At 33.8% G+C, this 17567-nt stretch overlaps 1 protein-coding gene across 3 annotated transcripts in view; it reads right to left on the bottom strand.

The window, feature by feature from the left end:
* The window catches only part of LOC121411922, a 32495-nt gene that overhangs the window by 10706 nt on the left and 4222 nt on the right, over window positions 1-17567 (bottom strand). Inside the window, exon 1 of one of the 3 annotated variants that reach the window (XM_041604827.1) lies at window positions 11772-12331. The exons of 1 other annotated variant lie outside the window; for it this stretch is intronic. In XM_041604827.1, coding sequence (XP_041460761.1) covers window positions 11772-12129 — 358 coding nt within the window. In that variant the 5' untranslated portion in view covers window positions 12130-12331. Of the gene's footprint in view, window positions 1-8180; window positions 9603-11771; window positions 12332-17567 lie in introns of those variants that run through there. One more of the 3 variants, XM_041604829.1, reaches the window with a different exon arrangement.

Genomic DNA, 17567 nt, shown 5'->3' with positions numbered 1-17567 from the left:
CGCAAATTTACCGAACTTTTGTGCATGCACATTCTCAAACTGCTTGTTTCGAAAGTGCCTGAGAGCTTTGTGATGAAATTTCACGTTTCACGAAACATTTTTTCATAAAAATTAACTTTTTCTTAAAATTTTGGTAGGTACTTTGGGCCTCGAAAAAAAATCTGAGAGTCAAAGTGGTCCTCTGGTAAAAAAAAAAGGTTGATAGTAGAGCCGATAAGCCGAACAATTGTGCAAATTATGACTGAGCATGAAACTTTCACAAGTATTTGTATATGCTGTAAAATTTATTTTAAGGATGGGACGTAAATTTTAGAATGCCATTTAATTTCTCAAAAATAACATACATTCCCATGTAAATTGTATATAAACATGATATAGATGACCAAAATGATACTGTTTAGGCTCCCAATTGAATTCATATGAAATTGAGAAATATTCAAGATCACCAAAATAGTTCCAATTTGTCCGTTGCCATGGAAACGGCTTCTTTTTCCCCAGAAAAATAAAAATTTTGGTTAAAAAACGTTGTAGGATATGAATTATCTTTAATTTTCCCTAATTTTACAATGTTAAACACAGATATTTTGGTTGCTAAATGTATAAATTACATCTCAAGCCATTGCCATGGCAACAAAATAACATCTAATTTACAAAAATAACATGGTTGACAAGACAATATACAGGTGGAAAATACAATTGGAATTTGACTTTATCTGAATGCTTAAGTTTTGACCCCCTCATTTGAACAAAAAAAAAGAGAAAGTGTTCTACAGGAGTTCTTTATAGAGATAAAAAATTATGTTGCCTTGGTAATGCTTGAATTAAACTAAAATAGGCAATGTTGCAAAGACCTGTTGCCATGGAAACAGCTTATTTTCCTCTAGAAAGTTTTAAATATTGATAAAAATATAGAATGAATGCATGGTCATCATTTCATTTTCAATAATTTTAAGGTACTAATCGAAATATGTTTGTAACTGAATTTACAAATATAACATCTTAAGCAATTGCCGTGGCAACCAGATAACATCTAATTAAAAAAAATATGGATAGGTGAAAAATACAATGAAAATTAACTTAATGTACATGCATAAGGTTTGAACTACTCAATTAATTTCGGGGAAATAATAGTGAGTGTTCTGCATAAACTAATTAAAATGATACAAATTGATGTTGCTTTGGTAATACTTGAATTCAACGATATATATCAATGTTGCAAATGGCCTGTTGCCATAGCAACGGGTCAATGAGCCTAACGTGAGTATCATCCACCGTATTATTATAACAGTAGGCATGCCTACTCACGGTCGAAGCTCTGCAGTCAGAAAATAACAATGCAGAGTTGGTGTTTGGTGCTATTTGCAGTACTGTAGTGTAATGGCTAAAGTTCTAAAAGAAAACCCACTGATTTCAAAAGATATTCTTTTCCTAGTGAACTCTATCTACTCTACTGCCAACAAAAAAAAAACACAACATAGTAGACAGCCAAAACTGCGATTCTAACCGGTGTTAAATTGACAGTGTCAGTTTAACACCTAAAGGTGTTATAATAACACCTTTGGTTGTTACAATTACACTCAACTCATTTCATTTTCATTTCATTTATTTCATTTTCAACAAAATATAAATCAAATAAATACAATCATAACAAGTCAACATCATAAAAAAATATATCAATGTCATAAAATCAACTTGAGAAAGACATGTTATGAAAGAGTTACATATAAAATAATCATGTGTAAAGAAATTGTGATTTATAATTTGTGAGAATGGAGGATCCCACTAAAAAGCTAGGCTTGTATATTGTGGGCTCCTCAAAATATGACAAACGAGAAATAAATTTTACATATTCAAATAAAATCAGAAACCATGAGAGCCAACAGAAAACATCATTAAAAGAACATAATCAAATATAAAGATTACGCAAAAAACCCAGGAATGAGAAAATATAGAAAGAAAGCGAATGAATGAAAGAGAGAGAGGGGGAGAGAAGAATGGGGGGGGGGGGTGAGGAATGAATGTGAGAACTGCATATGAACTAGGCCTAAAGAGAGAGGAGTGTAGACAAGAAGCAAAGTAGCGCATGACTAAAAAAGAACTGTGAATAAAGATAAAAATCTGTGATGATGTATTTTTCAGACTTGATTATAGGATTTCAGTAAGAAAGATTTTAACTTTCTTTTGAAAGTGAACAGAGAGGGGGAATTTTTTAAATCGTTGTGAAGGGAATTCCGAAATTTTGGGCCTTCATAAATGAAAGTATTTTTGGCTTTGAACGTCCTGAAGAGCGGTAAATGGAATTCATCTGATTGCCTAGTTGGGTATTTATGAATGCTCTCATTTTTATGAAACATGTTATGAAAAACAATAGGTAAATTATTGCTATTATATTGATACATAAATTGACCTAGTTGAAATGAATATAAATCCTCAATTTTTAAAATCTTGTTTTCGAAAAATAAAGAATCAGTATGAGAGCGTATTGGAGCATTGCAAATAATCCGAATAACCTTCTTTTGCAGTATAAAAATCTTTTCTATCAATGTTTGATGGGTATTTCCCCAAATCAAGAGACCGTAATTCAGGTATGGCAAAATCAATGACGAATAAAGCATAAAAAATGAGGATTGCGGTAAAAGAAATTTCATTCTATTGATAACACCAATATTTCTTGATATAATTTTACATACATTGTTAATGTGCATTTTCCATGTAAGATGGCTATCAACTATGACCCCCCAAAATTTAGTATGAGAAACCTGTTTTAATGATGTGTTGTTTAGAATTATATCCGAAGGTAATGAATCTAAAGAGTTGCTAAATAGCATGTAATTTGTCTTTTGTAAATTAAGTGAAAGTTTGTTCGCATGTATCCATTGCGATATACTTAATAACTCGGTATTAACTGTATCAACTAAAATATTTGGATCTTAATGTGAAAAGAAAATATTGGTGTCATCAGCAAATAATATAAAAGATAGAGAGTTTGATGATCTATAGAAGTCGTTTATGTACAAAACGAAAAGAAGAGGGCCAAGTAAACTTCCTTGAGGTACACCGCAACTGGTGTTTCGTAGTTCAGATTCATATTCGTTTAAAGATACATATTGTTTCCTATTCAGTAAATAACTCCTGAACCACTCCCAGGCCTTCCCACGCACACCATAGTGCGACAGTTTATAAAGTAAAATGTCATGGTTGATGGTGTCGAAGGCCTTGGAGAGGTCCAGGAATATGGACGAAAAATCTATTGAGTGAGAGACTTTCTCAACAAAAGACAATAAAGCGTGTACGGTACTGTGCTTCTCACGGAAGCCAAACTGAAAGTGAGAAAATATATCAAACTTCTTAAAAAACGAAATTACACGAGTATATACAATCTTTTCCAAAAACTTAGTAAACGAAGATAACAAAGAGATAGGTCTATAGTTTCCAATATCAAGCTTGTCACCTTTTTTAAAAAGTGGAATGACCTTCGCTGTTTTCATTGCATTGGGAAATTGACCACACGATAGTGAAAGATTAAAAATATGGACCGAAGGATCGACGATAAAAGGTATTATGGATTTAAATATGACATTGTTGATTTCATCATATCCTGAACTGTTTTTATTCTTCAAATCCGAAACAATCTTTATTATTTCTTGTTTATTTGTTAGTAAAAAGAAAACAGAATTGGGATTTTTATTACCTAGAAAGTCTTTGAAATTTTTACTTGTTGATGGAATAGTTTTAGCAAGATTATTTCCAATTGAAGAAAAATAATCATTAAAAATGTTTGCAATTTCTTTGGGATCTTCTGTTATCTTATTTTCATGGTTTATTTTAGTAACATCACAATTATTAATTACTTGGTTCATTGCCTGCTTAATTACTTTCCAGGTATTTTGCGTATCATTTTTGAAACTTTTTAAACGAGTAACAAAATAATTTCTCTTTTCTAAATGAATGAGTCTAGTTAATGTGTTTTTGTAGTTTGTATATTTTCGCTTAGACTGTTCAGTACCCTTTATTTTGAATTTGTAGTAGAGATTATTTTTTCTATTTATTGACCTGAGTAGGGACTTCGAAATCCAGGGAAGTTTAGGTGTTTATTTATAATTTGACTTGATTTTTGGCTTAGGTAAATTTAGGTCTAGTTGAGAGGTAATTACATCAGAAAACAAATTAAATGAACTATCAACATCATTGTTAATATAGACATTGGACCAATCTACATTCTCAAGACTAATCCCGAGACGAGCTAAATTTTCTGCAGTGACTTTACGCCTTTACTTCGACTGTTGCCATTGTTTAGTGTTTGAACAATTGGATAGTCAGCTAGAATGGGAAAATGGTCGGAAATATCCGAGAGGACGACGTAGAAATCGGTATGTGAGGTGACATTAGAAAAAATGTTATCGATTAACGTGGCAGATGCGTTTGCAACACGAGTTGGTTTCGATATAAGTGGCAAGAATGAGGCGGATAGCATTAATTCTAGAAAATCCTGTGCAACAGTATTGTAATTATGTTTCATCAAGTCGATATTGAAATCCCCCATTACAAAAACGTCTTTGTTGTTAAGATGAGTGTTATGTAACAAGTCACTTAAATGTAGGAGGAATTCTTGAGCATTTGAATTTGGACATCTGTAAATAACACCGACGATTATATTACGGTTACCAGGGATAGCAATTTCAACAAAAAGAGATTCAAATAAATGGTCGCATAACGAAATCTCGTCCAGCACAGTGAAATCCAAAGTCTTAAAAAGATATAAGGCAACACCGCCACCCATCCTGTTTTGTCTATTTCTATGAATGAATTTGTAATTACCAATATGAAATGGGAGGCATGAATCACTACTGAGCCAAGTTTCTGCTAAGCCAATTATTGTTATAGGATTTTGCGACTGGTTATCTATGAGCGAAAGTAGATCGTCAAAATGTCTATTTAAACTTCTAACGTTTGCATGGAAAAGAGAGATGCTATTATTTTTTCAATCTTTGAGAATATCAGAAAACTTATTGACAGAAACATAATTGGAAAAGGTGCGATGAGCAGGATCATCGAAATCAAAATCAAACTCAAGTTCATCAAATGAGAATTGGGGTTATCCATGACAAGATTGTCATACGAATTAACTGAAATATCCCTATTTACAGTATGAATATGGCTATGTAATCCAAAAAAAATCATCATCACTTACGTTATGAAAAGGTAACTGCTTATTTGGGCTTTCTACCATGAATCGGATAACAGTAACAGATCACGGACCGTGTAGGATGAAATATGAAAATAATTTTGGCACTACCAAAGAGGGGAGGAAATGAGGAAAGAGTAGAGAATCCATATGCAGCTTGGAAAATGAGAAACTGAGAAACATCGACAAGTAACATGAATATGAAAACACATAGGGAGTAAACACAATAAAGAGATGAAAAAGTGAAGATATAAAATGAGGCTCTGTTGGCATTGTGATTTTGTGATAGCAATCGTAAGATTTAGATTTCATAATTCATAACATTATCAGCATCAGAAATAAAATCGTTTGAGGTCGAGGAAATCTCTGGATAAAGAACTTAATGTCATCCTAATATATCGATCAACAAAAAGACAAAACCTTTAAACGCTGAAAAGCATAATACGTAAATAACCTTAAAGACACTGCTCCTAGTAAACATTGGAAAATTGAATGTAAAGAAAGAAAGAAAGATCACGCACTGGCATTTACATTCCTTGTATAAAAAAAGCTATATACAGAAGCTGGGATAAATTGTCAACAGTGAAATTGACGGAGATGACCATGATATCAATTAAGAGTTCAAGCAACTGGAAAATGCATTTATTCTAGTACAAGCTGGAAAAAAAGAAAACTAAATAAATAAGTGAGCAGGTCAGAGCCCAGTCAACGAACACTATTCAATAACAAAAGTATGAAAGAATTTAAGGATTGGAATAGTGAATACTTGACGTACAATTCCAGGGGCACGTCAATATACTTAAACAAAGCGGGTCCCCGGAACACACCGCATCAACCGGGCCATATCCACCATTACACTCGATTTTTTTCATTTAAAGGGGAATGAAACCTTTGGAACAAGTAGGCTTGTGTCGAAACAGAAAAATCAAAGAATAAGAACAAAGAAAGTTTGAGAAAAATCGGACAAATAATGAGAAAGTTATGAGCATTTGAATATTGCAATCTCTAATGTTATGGAGATCCTCCCATTGGCAACGCGACAAGGATGTGTGATGTCACTGATGAACAACTTTCCCTTTGATGGACTCTGAAATACCCTGATAATGTGTCTTTTTGCTTTTTCGTATGGTGATACAAACTCTTTATCCATGATGTATTCTTTAAAAATCTGCATTACATGCCCTCCTATAGAAAGAATACATGTTCTACTGATAGATGTAATAAAAGAGGCAATTTAAGTGAAATATATACTAAAGTAATGGGGAGAGTTGTTCAAGAGTGACATCACACATGTTTGTCGCATTGCCAATGTGAGGATCTCCATAGCATTAGTGATTGCAACTATTCAAAAGCTCATAACTTTCTTATTACTTGTCCGATTTTTCTCAAACTTTCGTTGATCTGTTTCTTTGATTTTTCTGTTTTCAAACAAGCTATCTTGGTCCAAAGGTTTCATTCTCCTTTAAAGTGAAATTGGTTACCAGTTACCAGTATGTCGAAAACATGAATACATGCTTTCAACCATCAAGATCTGGTACTATTGTGACCACAAATGAGTTATTTTATATTTTCTTGTTTTTTTTTCTTCAAATCACTTGGGCCGGTCAAACCATGAACGCACAAAACGTCATGTGAACCAAATTTACATGCATGTGAAGTAAATGGAATTTCTTTTCGACCAACAATTGGCAGTTTCATACCCCAACCAACCCAGTGATCCTCAATCTCTTTCTCCGAGAGCGAAATGTATATATGACAAACAGTGGAGACCAAGACCCACAGTTCATGCCCTGGGACTTTAAGTTTTAAGTTATTTTTGAACAGGCAACCATGATATTCGCTGTTTATGCTTATGTGAAATATGACCTGTGGACAGTAAAGTATTTGAAACATTTTAAGCTCTATTGGGCGTTATACTAGAAAATTATTAGAAAGTATGAATAAATAATTTGTGTACGTACAATACAAGGCATGAACTGTCGGCTTATTAAATTAATGTTTTCAGGTAATATACCTGCATAACATTAATGCAAACATGAATAGCCAAGTCCTTTTACAGAGTTGCTTGGTAAAGAGAAGGAAAATTCTATATTCCATCAACAAATCCTGCTTTGAAAAGGAGATAGCGACCAGAAAATATATGGTAGGGTTACAAATTTGATCATTAAAATTGTGTAAATATGTCAAACAGTGATGATATGAGCACAAATCATCAAAAAGACAAGTGCTAGTTAGGATTCCACAGGTTACCTCGTAGTCAGATCGTAATGTAAAAGAAAAGTATACCTGTAAACCTAAGAAATATGACAATTGATTATTAGTTTTTTCTGAAATAAAATTACTGAAGTGTAAAGTTCTGTCTTCAACATAATATTTTTAATTATTTCCAAAGATATAAGTTAAAAGCCGTAGCAAACTGTTACTTTCTATCATGGGATAATATAATAACACACTCCACTCTGCTTTCACTCCACTTTGGTCTCCTGTTTTTCTCATGAGAAATATAATAATAGGCCAGAATTAATCCATAAATTTCGGTTCTTCCATTATTTATGAGTGAATTAATTTTTATATATATACAAATGGAAAAATAGTTACATCACAAGTTGTGCCCAACTCGGTACTCATTTTTTTTTTGGGGGGGGTGGATACAGACTTGTGGGGATGAGCAAATTGATTAATAATGAGTATGCAGTTTTCATAGCTTTTAACAAAGTAAGAATGTTATGTATTGCTCAATGTTTTTTTTTCAGTGTATAAATCTGCACGAATCTTCAAATCATGAAGGAGGCAGATTTAACCTGAAGAAGAAATGGAAAGGTGGTAGAGATCAATGCATACTTGTATGTTCTGTAACATAATTTACGTTTTGTTGCACAATAATAACTTCATTCAGGCTTATTCACAGATGAATAATGAAAATGGCATAATGATTAAATGATAGACAAGGATTACAAATTATTTAATGCAATGGTAATTGGTGAGGCGAGCTTACTTTGATCATGCGTCTTGGTGTTGGTGATAGGAATGGTGGTTGATTACTTTCCGAAATCAATGGATAACGTGGATAGGGGTAAACAGTTGCACTACATGTCTATTGGTGAACAAGTTGCAGAGGTCACAAACTGTTGGTGATCAATGATGTTGTGATCAGGCGTTGTCAGACCAGTTGACCCAATTTGACTGCGGTGATCCGTTGCGTGCTGGTCGGCGAGTTTGCAGAAATACTTTGGTGCCGTTTACGCGGATTCTGGTCGAAAGCTTCTTCTCATTACGAATTTTAAAGGCAATAGATGCTAGTCGGCCTCGTTCCCGTTTCATTACAGGTGGCAAGTTGGAGCGAATGGTGACGCGATCAAAGCAGGTGACTGGCGTTGCTTGCTAGGGTTCCGTGGGTTGTTGTTGGGGCTGCGTGGCTTGTTGTTGACGATGATGCTGACCGGGAATATCATTGCGGCGCTGACGATTTACTTGCTCAAAAGCATTAAGTAGACTATCACGGTCAGCCATGTTGGCAAATCTGATGATCAAGGGTCGATGTGCTCCTGTTGCTTGTTTAGGGGCCGGTAGTCGGTGTGCATTTACTAACTGCGTCTTGGTAGCTACAGCCGATGACACTTTAAGAAAGTGAGCGATGATACCCATGTACAGTTGAGTAGACATTTTCCTTTTGGTTTTCTGGTACACCATAAACAAGCAAGTTCTGCTTCCTCTGATGAAGTTCAAGTAGGATAATTTTCTCTTCCAAATCCGCCGTTTTGCGATCAATTTCCCCTCGAATATGAGGAATAGTATCCTTCTCCAACACCTTAATTCTATCCGAATTAAAACTCACAGTGGTCTCCAGATCCTGGATTGCCCTTCTAGTTTGGGTTAACTCCACTTTGATCATATGGATATCACTCCCCATAGAATCAAATCTTGTGTTCATTTCTTGAGAAAGTTGTGCAAACATTTGCTTCATTTCAGCTAACATTAGACCCATCTGCTGTACTAGCGTTAGAAGGGGCGCCTTGGGCGTTGGCGGCTGGTGAAGTCACGTGATCGCTGCTGGCGTCTCCGCTCGCGTGAGTACCTTCAGGAAATTGGAATGGGTTGCTTCGGGCTGGCGAAGGTTGGGCTTTTCCCGATACAGAAATGTTAGACTGTGAAGCCATTTTATCCACTTTTTTTCAGATTTTTGGTCGACTTTGTAGGATTAGATCGTAGGTTGTAAGAACGTTCTTTACTCATGTCTTGGTGCGAAAGATCGAGATTTTACCTCTCACATAACTAAGAATTGACAGCTGAAATTGAACACGTCCGCACTCTACGATTGCATGACCCTTTTTTTCACACTCTTTGGTGCTATGTTCAATCTATTTGGTGTAATTTTAACACCTCAGGTTGTGGTCCTCTATTAACATGAGTGGTGTCAGTTTTAACACCACCATTTTTACAGTGTAAAATAACTATTGCTTAGAGAGCGACAGCATCAATCATGCAAATACATGTGCCATGTGTGCGCTCATCTAACATCTTAAGAATCCATTGATCAAGGTGCCGTGGCTGAGGCTCGATCCCCAGACCTAGGGTCCTAAGACAACTCACCTACAGACATACCTACACACATACAAAGTACATTGTAGGTTTTAATAGTATAAACACACCCATCCTCATACACTTCACCCACCCACAACCATGTACAGACAAAGAGTAAATACTCTATTGAAAGCTACGAAGCCATTGTACAGGGCAAATATTTCAATGCACAGATTTTTTTGTTGTGTTTGAATGTGGGGCAATATCAATTTTTTCTCACACCACAAGCTGTTCAGGCACATACATGCAAGGACGCCATTTTTTCTAATGTATCATTCGTTTAGCATGATCAATTGTCCTTTTGATTTTGTGCATGTTGCGCGCCTTGTCGAAAATTGACGTTTTCAATAACAAGAAGCGTATATAGCCTAATATAATTTGTCTGATGAACAGATTTACTACTTAACTTACAATCAGTGCGTGTCAAATGTATTTGTTTGTAAATCATTGTTTAATGATCCTTTTCATCCATAGCAACATAACAAAACATTCATGACATGATGGATCATATAATATAGTTATCACTTGGTTGTATAATTTTTATGTGTATTCGTGTTTTATATCCTTTTATATCCTTTTATATCCTTCTTTTAGATGTTTTTTAAAGAGTGTACACCTTTTAATACCAGGCTTCGTCATTTTGAATGATTAATTATCAATCTTTGAAATATGAAATGTATAACTGTCAACAATTTTATCTGTAACTAATCGAACGTTATAAAATATGTAGTTGCGATAAAGATTTAAATGAATTGATAAGATTTAAATGACATCGGAATATCAAAAAAGTCTAATATACAAAATAAAATAATCTAAGAAGACAGCTATATAGAGTCCTCCAGGTGCATGGCCTATGGACAAAAAAAATATTTAAAAAAAGTTAAATGTATTACTGCTTTTAAATAAGAAAGTAAAATTTTGAAATTTGTGAAGATAAAAATAAACCAGCATGGCGGAGTTGGATCGCCGGTTGATTTTAATAAGCGTTGTATTATTCCTAAAGTCGCTCCATATACTTGAAAAGAGCTGTACATAATCACAACTGCAATATACTAGTAAGGTAATGGAAATTATCATGGTTCTCATCGTAATCATTATTATTACTATTGTTATTATCATTATTGTTGTAATTATTATTATTACTGTTATTATTACTTTTAACAATATATTATCATCGTTATAATTATCAGTAACATTATCATCGTTGCCATTTTGTATACCATTATTACTGTCATTACAAAATATTTGCTTTCCAAATATCAGTATGATGAATATTTGATTATTATAATCAAATCTCAAACAACTCATTTGCAAAGTGCCAAGAACAGATACCGGAGATCGAAGGTTAGGCAATTGATTAAGATTTGCTACTGCAATTTAATGGTTGCTATATAGAATGAAATATAATAAATAATATATATTTCTTTTCTTTGGTAATCATAAAATACGCGAATATTTCAAACTGTCGTTTATCTTCAATACCTGGTCAAGGTGTTTGTAATGGGGGGGGGGATTTCAATTTTTTCAGGGGATTCGGTTAAATTGGGCATGTGCAGACACCTGATCTTTCAACCTGAGCTCAAATGCGGGGGGGGGGGGGGGGGGGCGAGAATAGCTTCGGATAGGTGCCTGTGACGTCACTCCCTAAAATGTCGGTTGCATTTCAAGGAGATTTGCCTATTTCGACATTGAAACCTGGCATTCCAAATCTATGAAAAATATACAATACAGTGTACATATATCAGGGGAGGGAGACTTTAATGTTTGTCGCCTAAAAAAATCAATTTTAATAGATATTGGTTATAGTTTTATGCCAATGTCAATCTTGGAACTTTACAAAGGAGTAATGCAACATCAGCCAATAATATGTCAGTAAATTTAGATGGTGAAATATATCATTGGTATTGAAACATTATTTCAATTCCTTCATGCATCTTTAAATATGAAAGGGTAATTTCATAATTCACTGATATTATTATTGCTGATTTCGATTAGACAGACTCACCAATAGGTAATGGTTCGAGTAGTTGTGTGCAGTGGAGAGGGAGACGATAATCAGTCTTCCCGATTGTAGCATGCACGACTTCCACCTTCACTACGAAGCAGAGCAAAAGTATTTCACCACTTTTCAAAGCAATCGCTGCATCTTTACTTGAAGTGAAATTCTTGGTGATCCGAATGCATGTTGGTAACGTGGTTTTGCTGATAAAACGTGACAGGTACGATCTGCGTTCCTCAACGGGCAAGTCAGAGAAATTCAAGCAGACCGGCTTTGGATATGACGTCTCAGTAGGTCGCTTCCTTGTTTGTTTCATTTGCTCTTTCTTCCCAGATAAAGTCAAAGTTCTGCCTACCTTTTTCATCTTTGATTTATCCTTTATTTGGGCTTTCACTAAAGGTATATGATATGAAGATGGTAGGAAACAATATCCCAGAAGATACGCAATCGGGATCGCAACCAGTGAATGAATTGTTGCCAGCACTTCCGGCTTTACACTCCAACGGAGTAGGCAAATAAAAGATATGTTCTCTTATCATGTTTTCTGTTCAGATATAATCTTCATGCACATTTTGCTAGGTCAAGTGTCATGACAAATTCAAACACACCGCTCCCGGGACACCGCTACACTAAGTCAGCTTTGCCTTTATGCACATTTTGCATTTCTGTTCATAGATCTTGGCTATGTATAAATCATTGCTCAGTACTGCAAGTTAGATAAATACTCTATATTATTATCATCACATATCATTATGATATCATTATCATTATGATATAGTAAATTCATCTTCCATTCTTTCTTTCATCTTATTCGCCGATGATACTTATATTTTGTTATCTCATAAGAACTTACCAGAATTAATAAATATAATGAATTTAGAATCAAATAAAGTTTCATCATGGTTTAAATGTAATAAGTTATCTCTTAACATAAGTAAAACTCATATTATGCATTTTCAATCATCTCACAGAAATGAAAATTTTACACAAGATATAAAAATTGATAATGTGCCTTTAGATAAAACAGAATACGTAAAATTCCTTGGTATCACAATAGACAAGCATTTATCATGGACTCCACACATAAGCAATTAACGTGTCTTCCTCTGTAGCTAGAGGAATTGTAATACTATGTAGACTAAAAAAAATCTTACCAGAGATATCTCTTGTTATGATTTATAATACATTGATTTTACCATATATTCACTACTGTAACCTCATTTGAGGGAATAGCTGCAAGACAAGGCTTAATCATTTACTTTTACTGCAAAAGAAAGCGGTTAGAATTTGTTCAAAATCTGCATATCTTTCTCACACAGACCCTCTTTTTTATCGTCTGAAAATATGTAAGATAAATGATATTAATACTTTACAAATAGCACTGTTTATGTATAGATATAATTACGACATGCTTCCTCCAGTATTCACGGATTTATTTTCATATAATAACAATTTACACTTATATCCAACAAGAACATGCAATATTATTCACTTAAACAATTCCAGGACACTATTTGCACATAAAACACTAAGACATCATGAACCTGATATTTGGAATGCATTGCCAGATTCACTCAAGCTGACAAGATCATTTTATTCCTTTAAACGAACTATAAAAGAATTGCAATTAAACCAATATCTAACAAATTTTAAAAAAAAAAGAAAATCATTACCATTGTTATCATTGTTTCAATTAGACATTGACTTTTATCTTGAACATGTATAAATTAAAAATCAAACAACAAAACGTGTTATTTTCTAAAATTCCATGCGAAGGACCAAGCATCTCCCTTGCCCCCCCCCCCCCAGTCCCTCATGTACCGGCATGTTTAATGACAGTAGACATTAATTATTTTGGCTATTTTCCAGGGTTGTTACGTTTTCAAGCTTTGCTTTTGTGACGACCCTATTTATTGTGTAACAGAAAATACCACTTAATGATTTTCATTTATGAAAGATATGTTTGAGGATTTATGTACAAAATTGTTTATTATTTTGATGTCAAGTTTCAGATATGTATTTTCTTGTCCAGAATTTTGTTATGAAAAATGTTGCAAAAACCAATAAATGAAATGAAATTAAATTATTACATTATTATTATTTGTTTCATTCTTACATGTATTTTATCCTTGATGTAAAAAAAATCCCGTTTGTCCAGTGGAGAAAATAATTTTGTAATATAAAAAAAAATCGACGTTGGTTAAGTTCTAAATATTACAGATTCGATTTTTTAATTCAAGAAGTATTGATCAGCCTCGGCTGATCATGTTTTATCTTTATCCTGAATTATGTTACAATAAAAAGTAAATAAAACAAAATAAATAAAATTGATATTGTTCTTGTATGCGTTTTTTTATGTGGCGCCCAGTTTCGTAAGTTGATTTTGAAGAGAAAAATCTTACTTAAAAAGCCTGTCAATATACAGAAATATACAGATAATCGTCTAAATATGTAGACGATTACTTGGTTGGAATGTCGTTAAGAAAATTATCCCTCTGACTTTTATAGGCGGATCCAACTAACTTAACCATCAATTTCCGACATACTCATATCAGCAATAAATGTAAAAGAAATCGATAGCCCAATACCATATTTTATAGATCTCCTGAATAAAGACATGCCCAATTAACAAACCCATTACTCCTTCAAAAGCAATCCCATATTTGCAATGTCAATCTTTAAATGGATGAGGAAAGCATCACTTTTATTTAATATCCATGTATTTTTAAAGATCTTTTACAACTTGCTTAACTTGTTTATATTGTTCTTATTTTACCACTTCCTCGGTAATGAGTCTTTTGTTTGTAGTTTGTATACACCATGGGTGTCGATCACGGGGGGATGGGGAGATATATCCCCATAATATTTCAAGTGGGGGGGTGGCCTGTATTATCATCCCCCAATAACTTAGGGTAGAAAAATTATAATGATGTAAAAATGAAAAGTTTGATCATGATGATTATAGTATGCCATCAATCAGTTTGTTTTCCTCGCAATTTGTGTATATTTTTATTAAATTAAAATAATCTTTTCCAGGACTTTTAGCAGATGGGTGGAGATTCAAGATGAAAAAGAATGAAATGTTTATGTATATGATATTTTTTAACACATGACATAAAAGGACCCCGACGAAAAGCAACTTTAGTTGATAAGGTGTTCCATCCCTTCAGTGGTGAATAAATTAATTTGAATAAATCGATTATTTCAAAAGGGTGGAAAAATAAACGGGAGTAAAATTATGACAAGATAAATGTAGAAAAACCCCATGGACGTAAATCCCAGAGGGGTAGATCTTTAAAAAGTACAAATAACTTTTCTCAGATTTACCCCTCCCCACATCCAAGTGCATGATGTTTGTCTCATTTAATCTACAACCCTTTTGAATATCACTTCATTTTTGTTATGCTTTTGTTGTATGCGGTTGGATGTAATTAATATCAAACATTTTATCATGTGACCCCATCAGATACCTCTCATGAAAATTTTGAGGGTTTTTTTTTCAATTTTATTTATTTCACTTCCATCAAACAAAAACAAATTGTATACCATATATAAACATAAGTTTGTATCCGTTGCAAAGAAACCAAAATAATAATACATATGTTGTATAAAACACTTACACAATTTGGGCAACACATTGGAGGTTTTAAATAAGTATACTATTTTTCAATAGAAATTACATTAAGATGGAAATGGAGGACCCACTAAAAAGCAATGCTTGTACAATGTGGGCCCCTCAAAAAATAGATAACAAAACCAATAACAAAGTATAAATACAGACATATGTAATCAAATGAGAAAAAAATGAGAGAGAAATAATACTCACAAAATAAATACGAAGTTATCAAAAAATATAGTTTGTATAGGACAAAACAACCCGTCCTAAAATATATCCACCCTTCCCACCCCCCCCCCCCCCGAAAAAGAAAAGAGAAAGAGATGGGAGAATGCCCCGAGAAGATGGATGGGTGCTGCTGAACGTAGGTAGAACACATGCCATCGTGGACTCAAGCAAACTGGATTCAATGTGTATAAAAGGAGAAAAAAAAATATATGAAATGACCTCCCAATATAATGCGCGAAAAATGTGATTGATGCCGTAAACAAACAAGCGGTAGGAAGGCGGATAAGCGGACAGGAGAGAAAGAGGAAATAGATGAGAGGATAGACACAAATAATGTATGAGGTTCAAAACCGCGCACTGAACCGAGGTTCAGTGAGCTCAATATAATATGATCACATTTTTACAATTTCTTGATAAGTGAAATCAATTAAAGGTTTCATTCATTTATCTATAAAGCGTATCTTCGGATATGAACATCGGATGTTTTTTTTCATGTTATTCTTGTTATTGTTATGGACTTGAATAAATAAACTTGATTGATTTTTTCTTATTTCGGCAAAAAGAAATCTCTTTTGAGTTTGGAAAGGGATGACAGTTTTGCATTCTACAGTGCGTATCAAAAAAAAGTTTACACTTTGAAAAAGCCCTGGGAATTAAAAAATATACAACATGTGGGTATTTTTTTCACATATTATCTTAGGTTTGGGTCTCATCTATCCAATGAAAGTAAAAGTCTTGAAAGAATGTTACACTTGAGTGAGCACTGTCCATTTTTGTAAAGCTCGCAGAAATCTGCGCAGAAATGCTGGTTTTCACGCTGTGTCAAGGGGAAAGGGCGAAATCAAACTTACCCTGCGAAATATTTCTCATACATTTCCCTTGCACTTTTAGTCAATTTAATAAAACGGATACATTCAAACCTTTTGTAACAATTTTGCCACCAAAATTGAAATTTCGACACTTAGTAAGCACAACCTTTACCATTTTTGTGCTAGCTGGATCTGAGGACATAACTGAATCTGAACAAAAGTTTACATCAGGCATCTCCAGCATTTTTCACTAAGGATTTATCATTTAAAGTGGGTTTACATTTCATATAATACTTGTTTCTCCACACTTTTCCCAAGCTTGACAATCATTAACACAATGAAAATCAAGCCTAATCCATTTCATGTAAATCACAGCTCAGTGAAAAGCAAATATCGTCACAATGGCCTTGGTGTGTGGGGGAGTGGGGTGGGGCGCAATGCACTCTTCGAAGTGTTTTGGGCAAGGAAACAAGTTAAAAGGGGTCAAAGATATCTTCAAATCAATTTTACTAGCTAAATTCCACGTGTTCTTCATAATTAAGGTCTACTTTTATTCGCATAACTAATTCAAAGTTCTGCGCAAATAATTTTTCACTAACTTTTCAAAAGTAAGTGGTGCTCACTCAAGCGGAAATATTTTTCAACAATTATATCGTCATTTGCTTAAATGGATCAGTACCAATGTTATAATGTGGAAAAATCTTAAGGATATTACAAATGTACAATTTTACAGGACTTTTTCTAAGTGTAAACTTTTTTTTTGATACGCACTGTATATGAGCACACTCATGCGGTACGTAAGTTTCATTTCAACACATATACTAGCTGATATTACACACTGATGGTTCAAGAAAATGTTGGAGAAATATCATAACATGACAGTTGAGTTTTGATTGTTTTTATGTTTGTTTTTGTTTCATGCACATATAAAGGTTTAAAACGTCAAAAAACGGGGTTAAAATCGTCTAAGGAAGGACGGTAAGCCCGATAGCGCACGAGAAGCCACACAGTTTGTCATTTGTGCTAGTCTTAATTTGTCGGAATCTGCATTTTTATCATCATGCATTATAAAGAAGAAAAAAGATTTTGCCAGTCGGGTTAGATTTAAGAGAGAAGTTGTATACATTATGCTCAATAAACAAATTACTT

This window comes from Lytechinus variegatus, chromosome 3 (genome assembly GCF_018143015.1).
Source record: "Lytechinus variegatus isolate NC3 chromosome 3, Lvar_3.0, whole genome shotgun sequence".
Lineage (NCBI taxonomy): Eukaryota > Metazoa > Echinodermata > Echinoidea > Temnopleuroida > Toxopneustidae > Lytechinus > Lytechinus variegatus.
The sequence above is the reverse complement of the archived record's forward strand: the minus strand, read 5'-3'. Positions and strand labels throughout refer to the sequence as shown.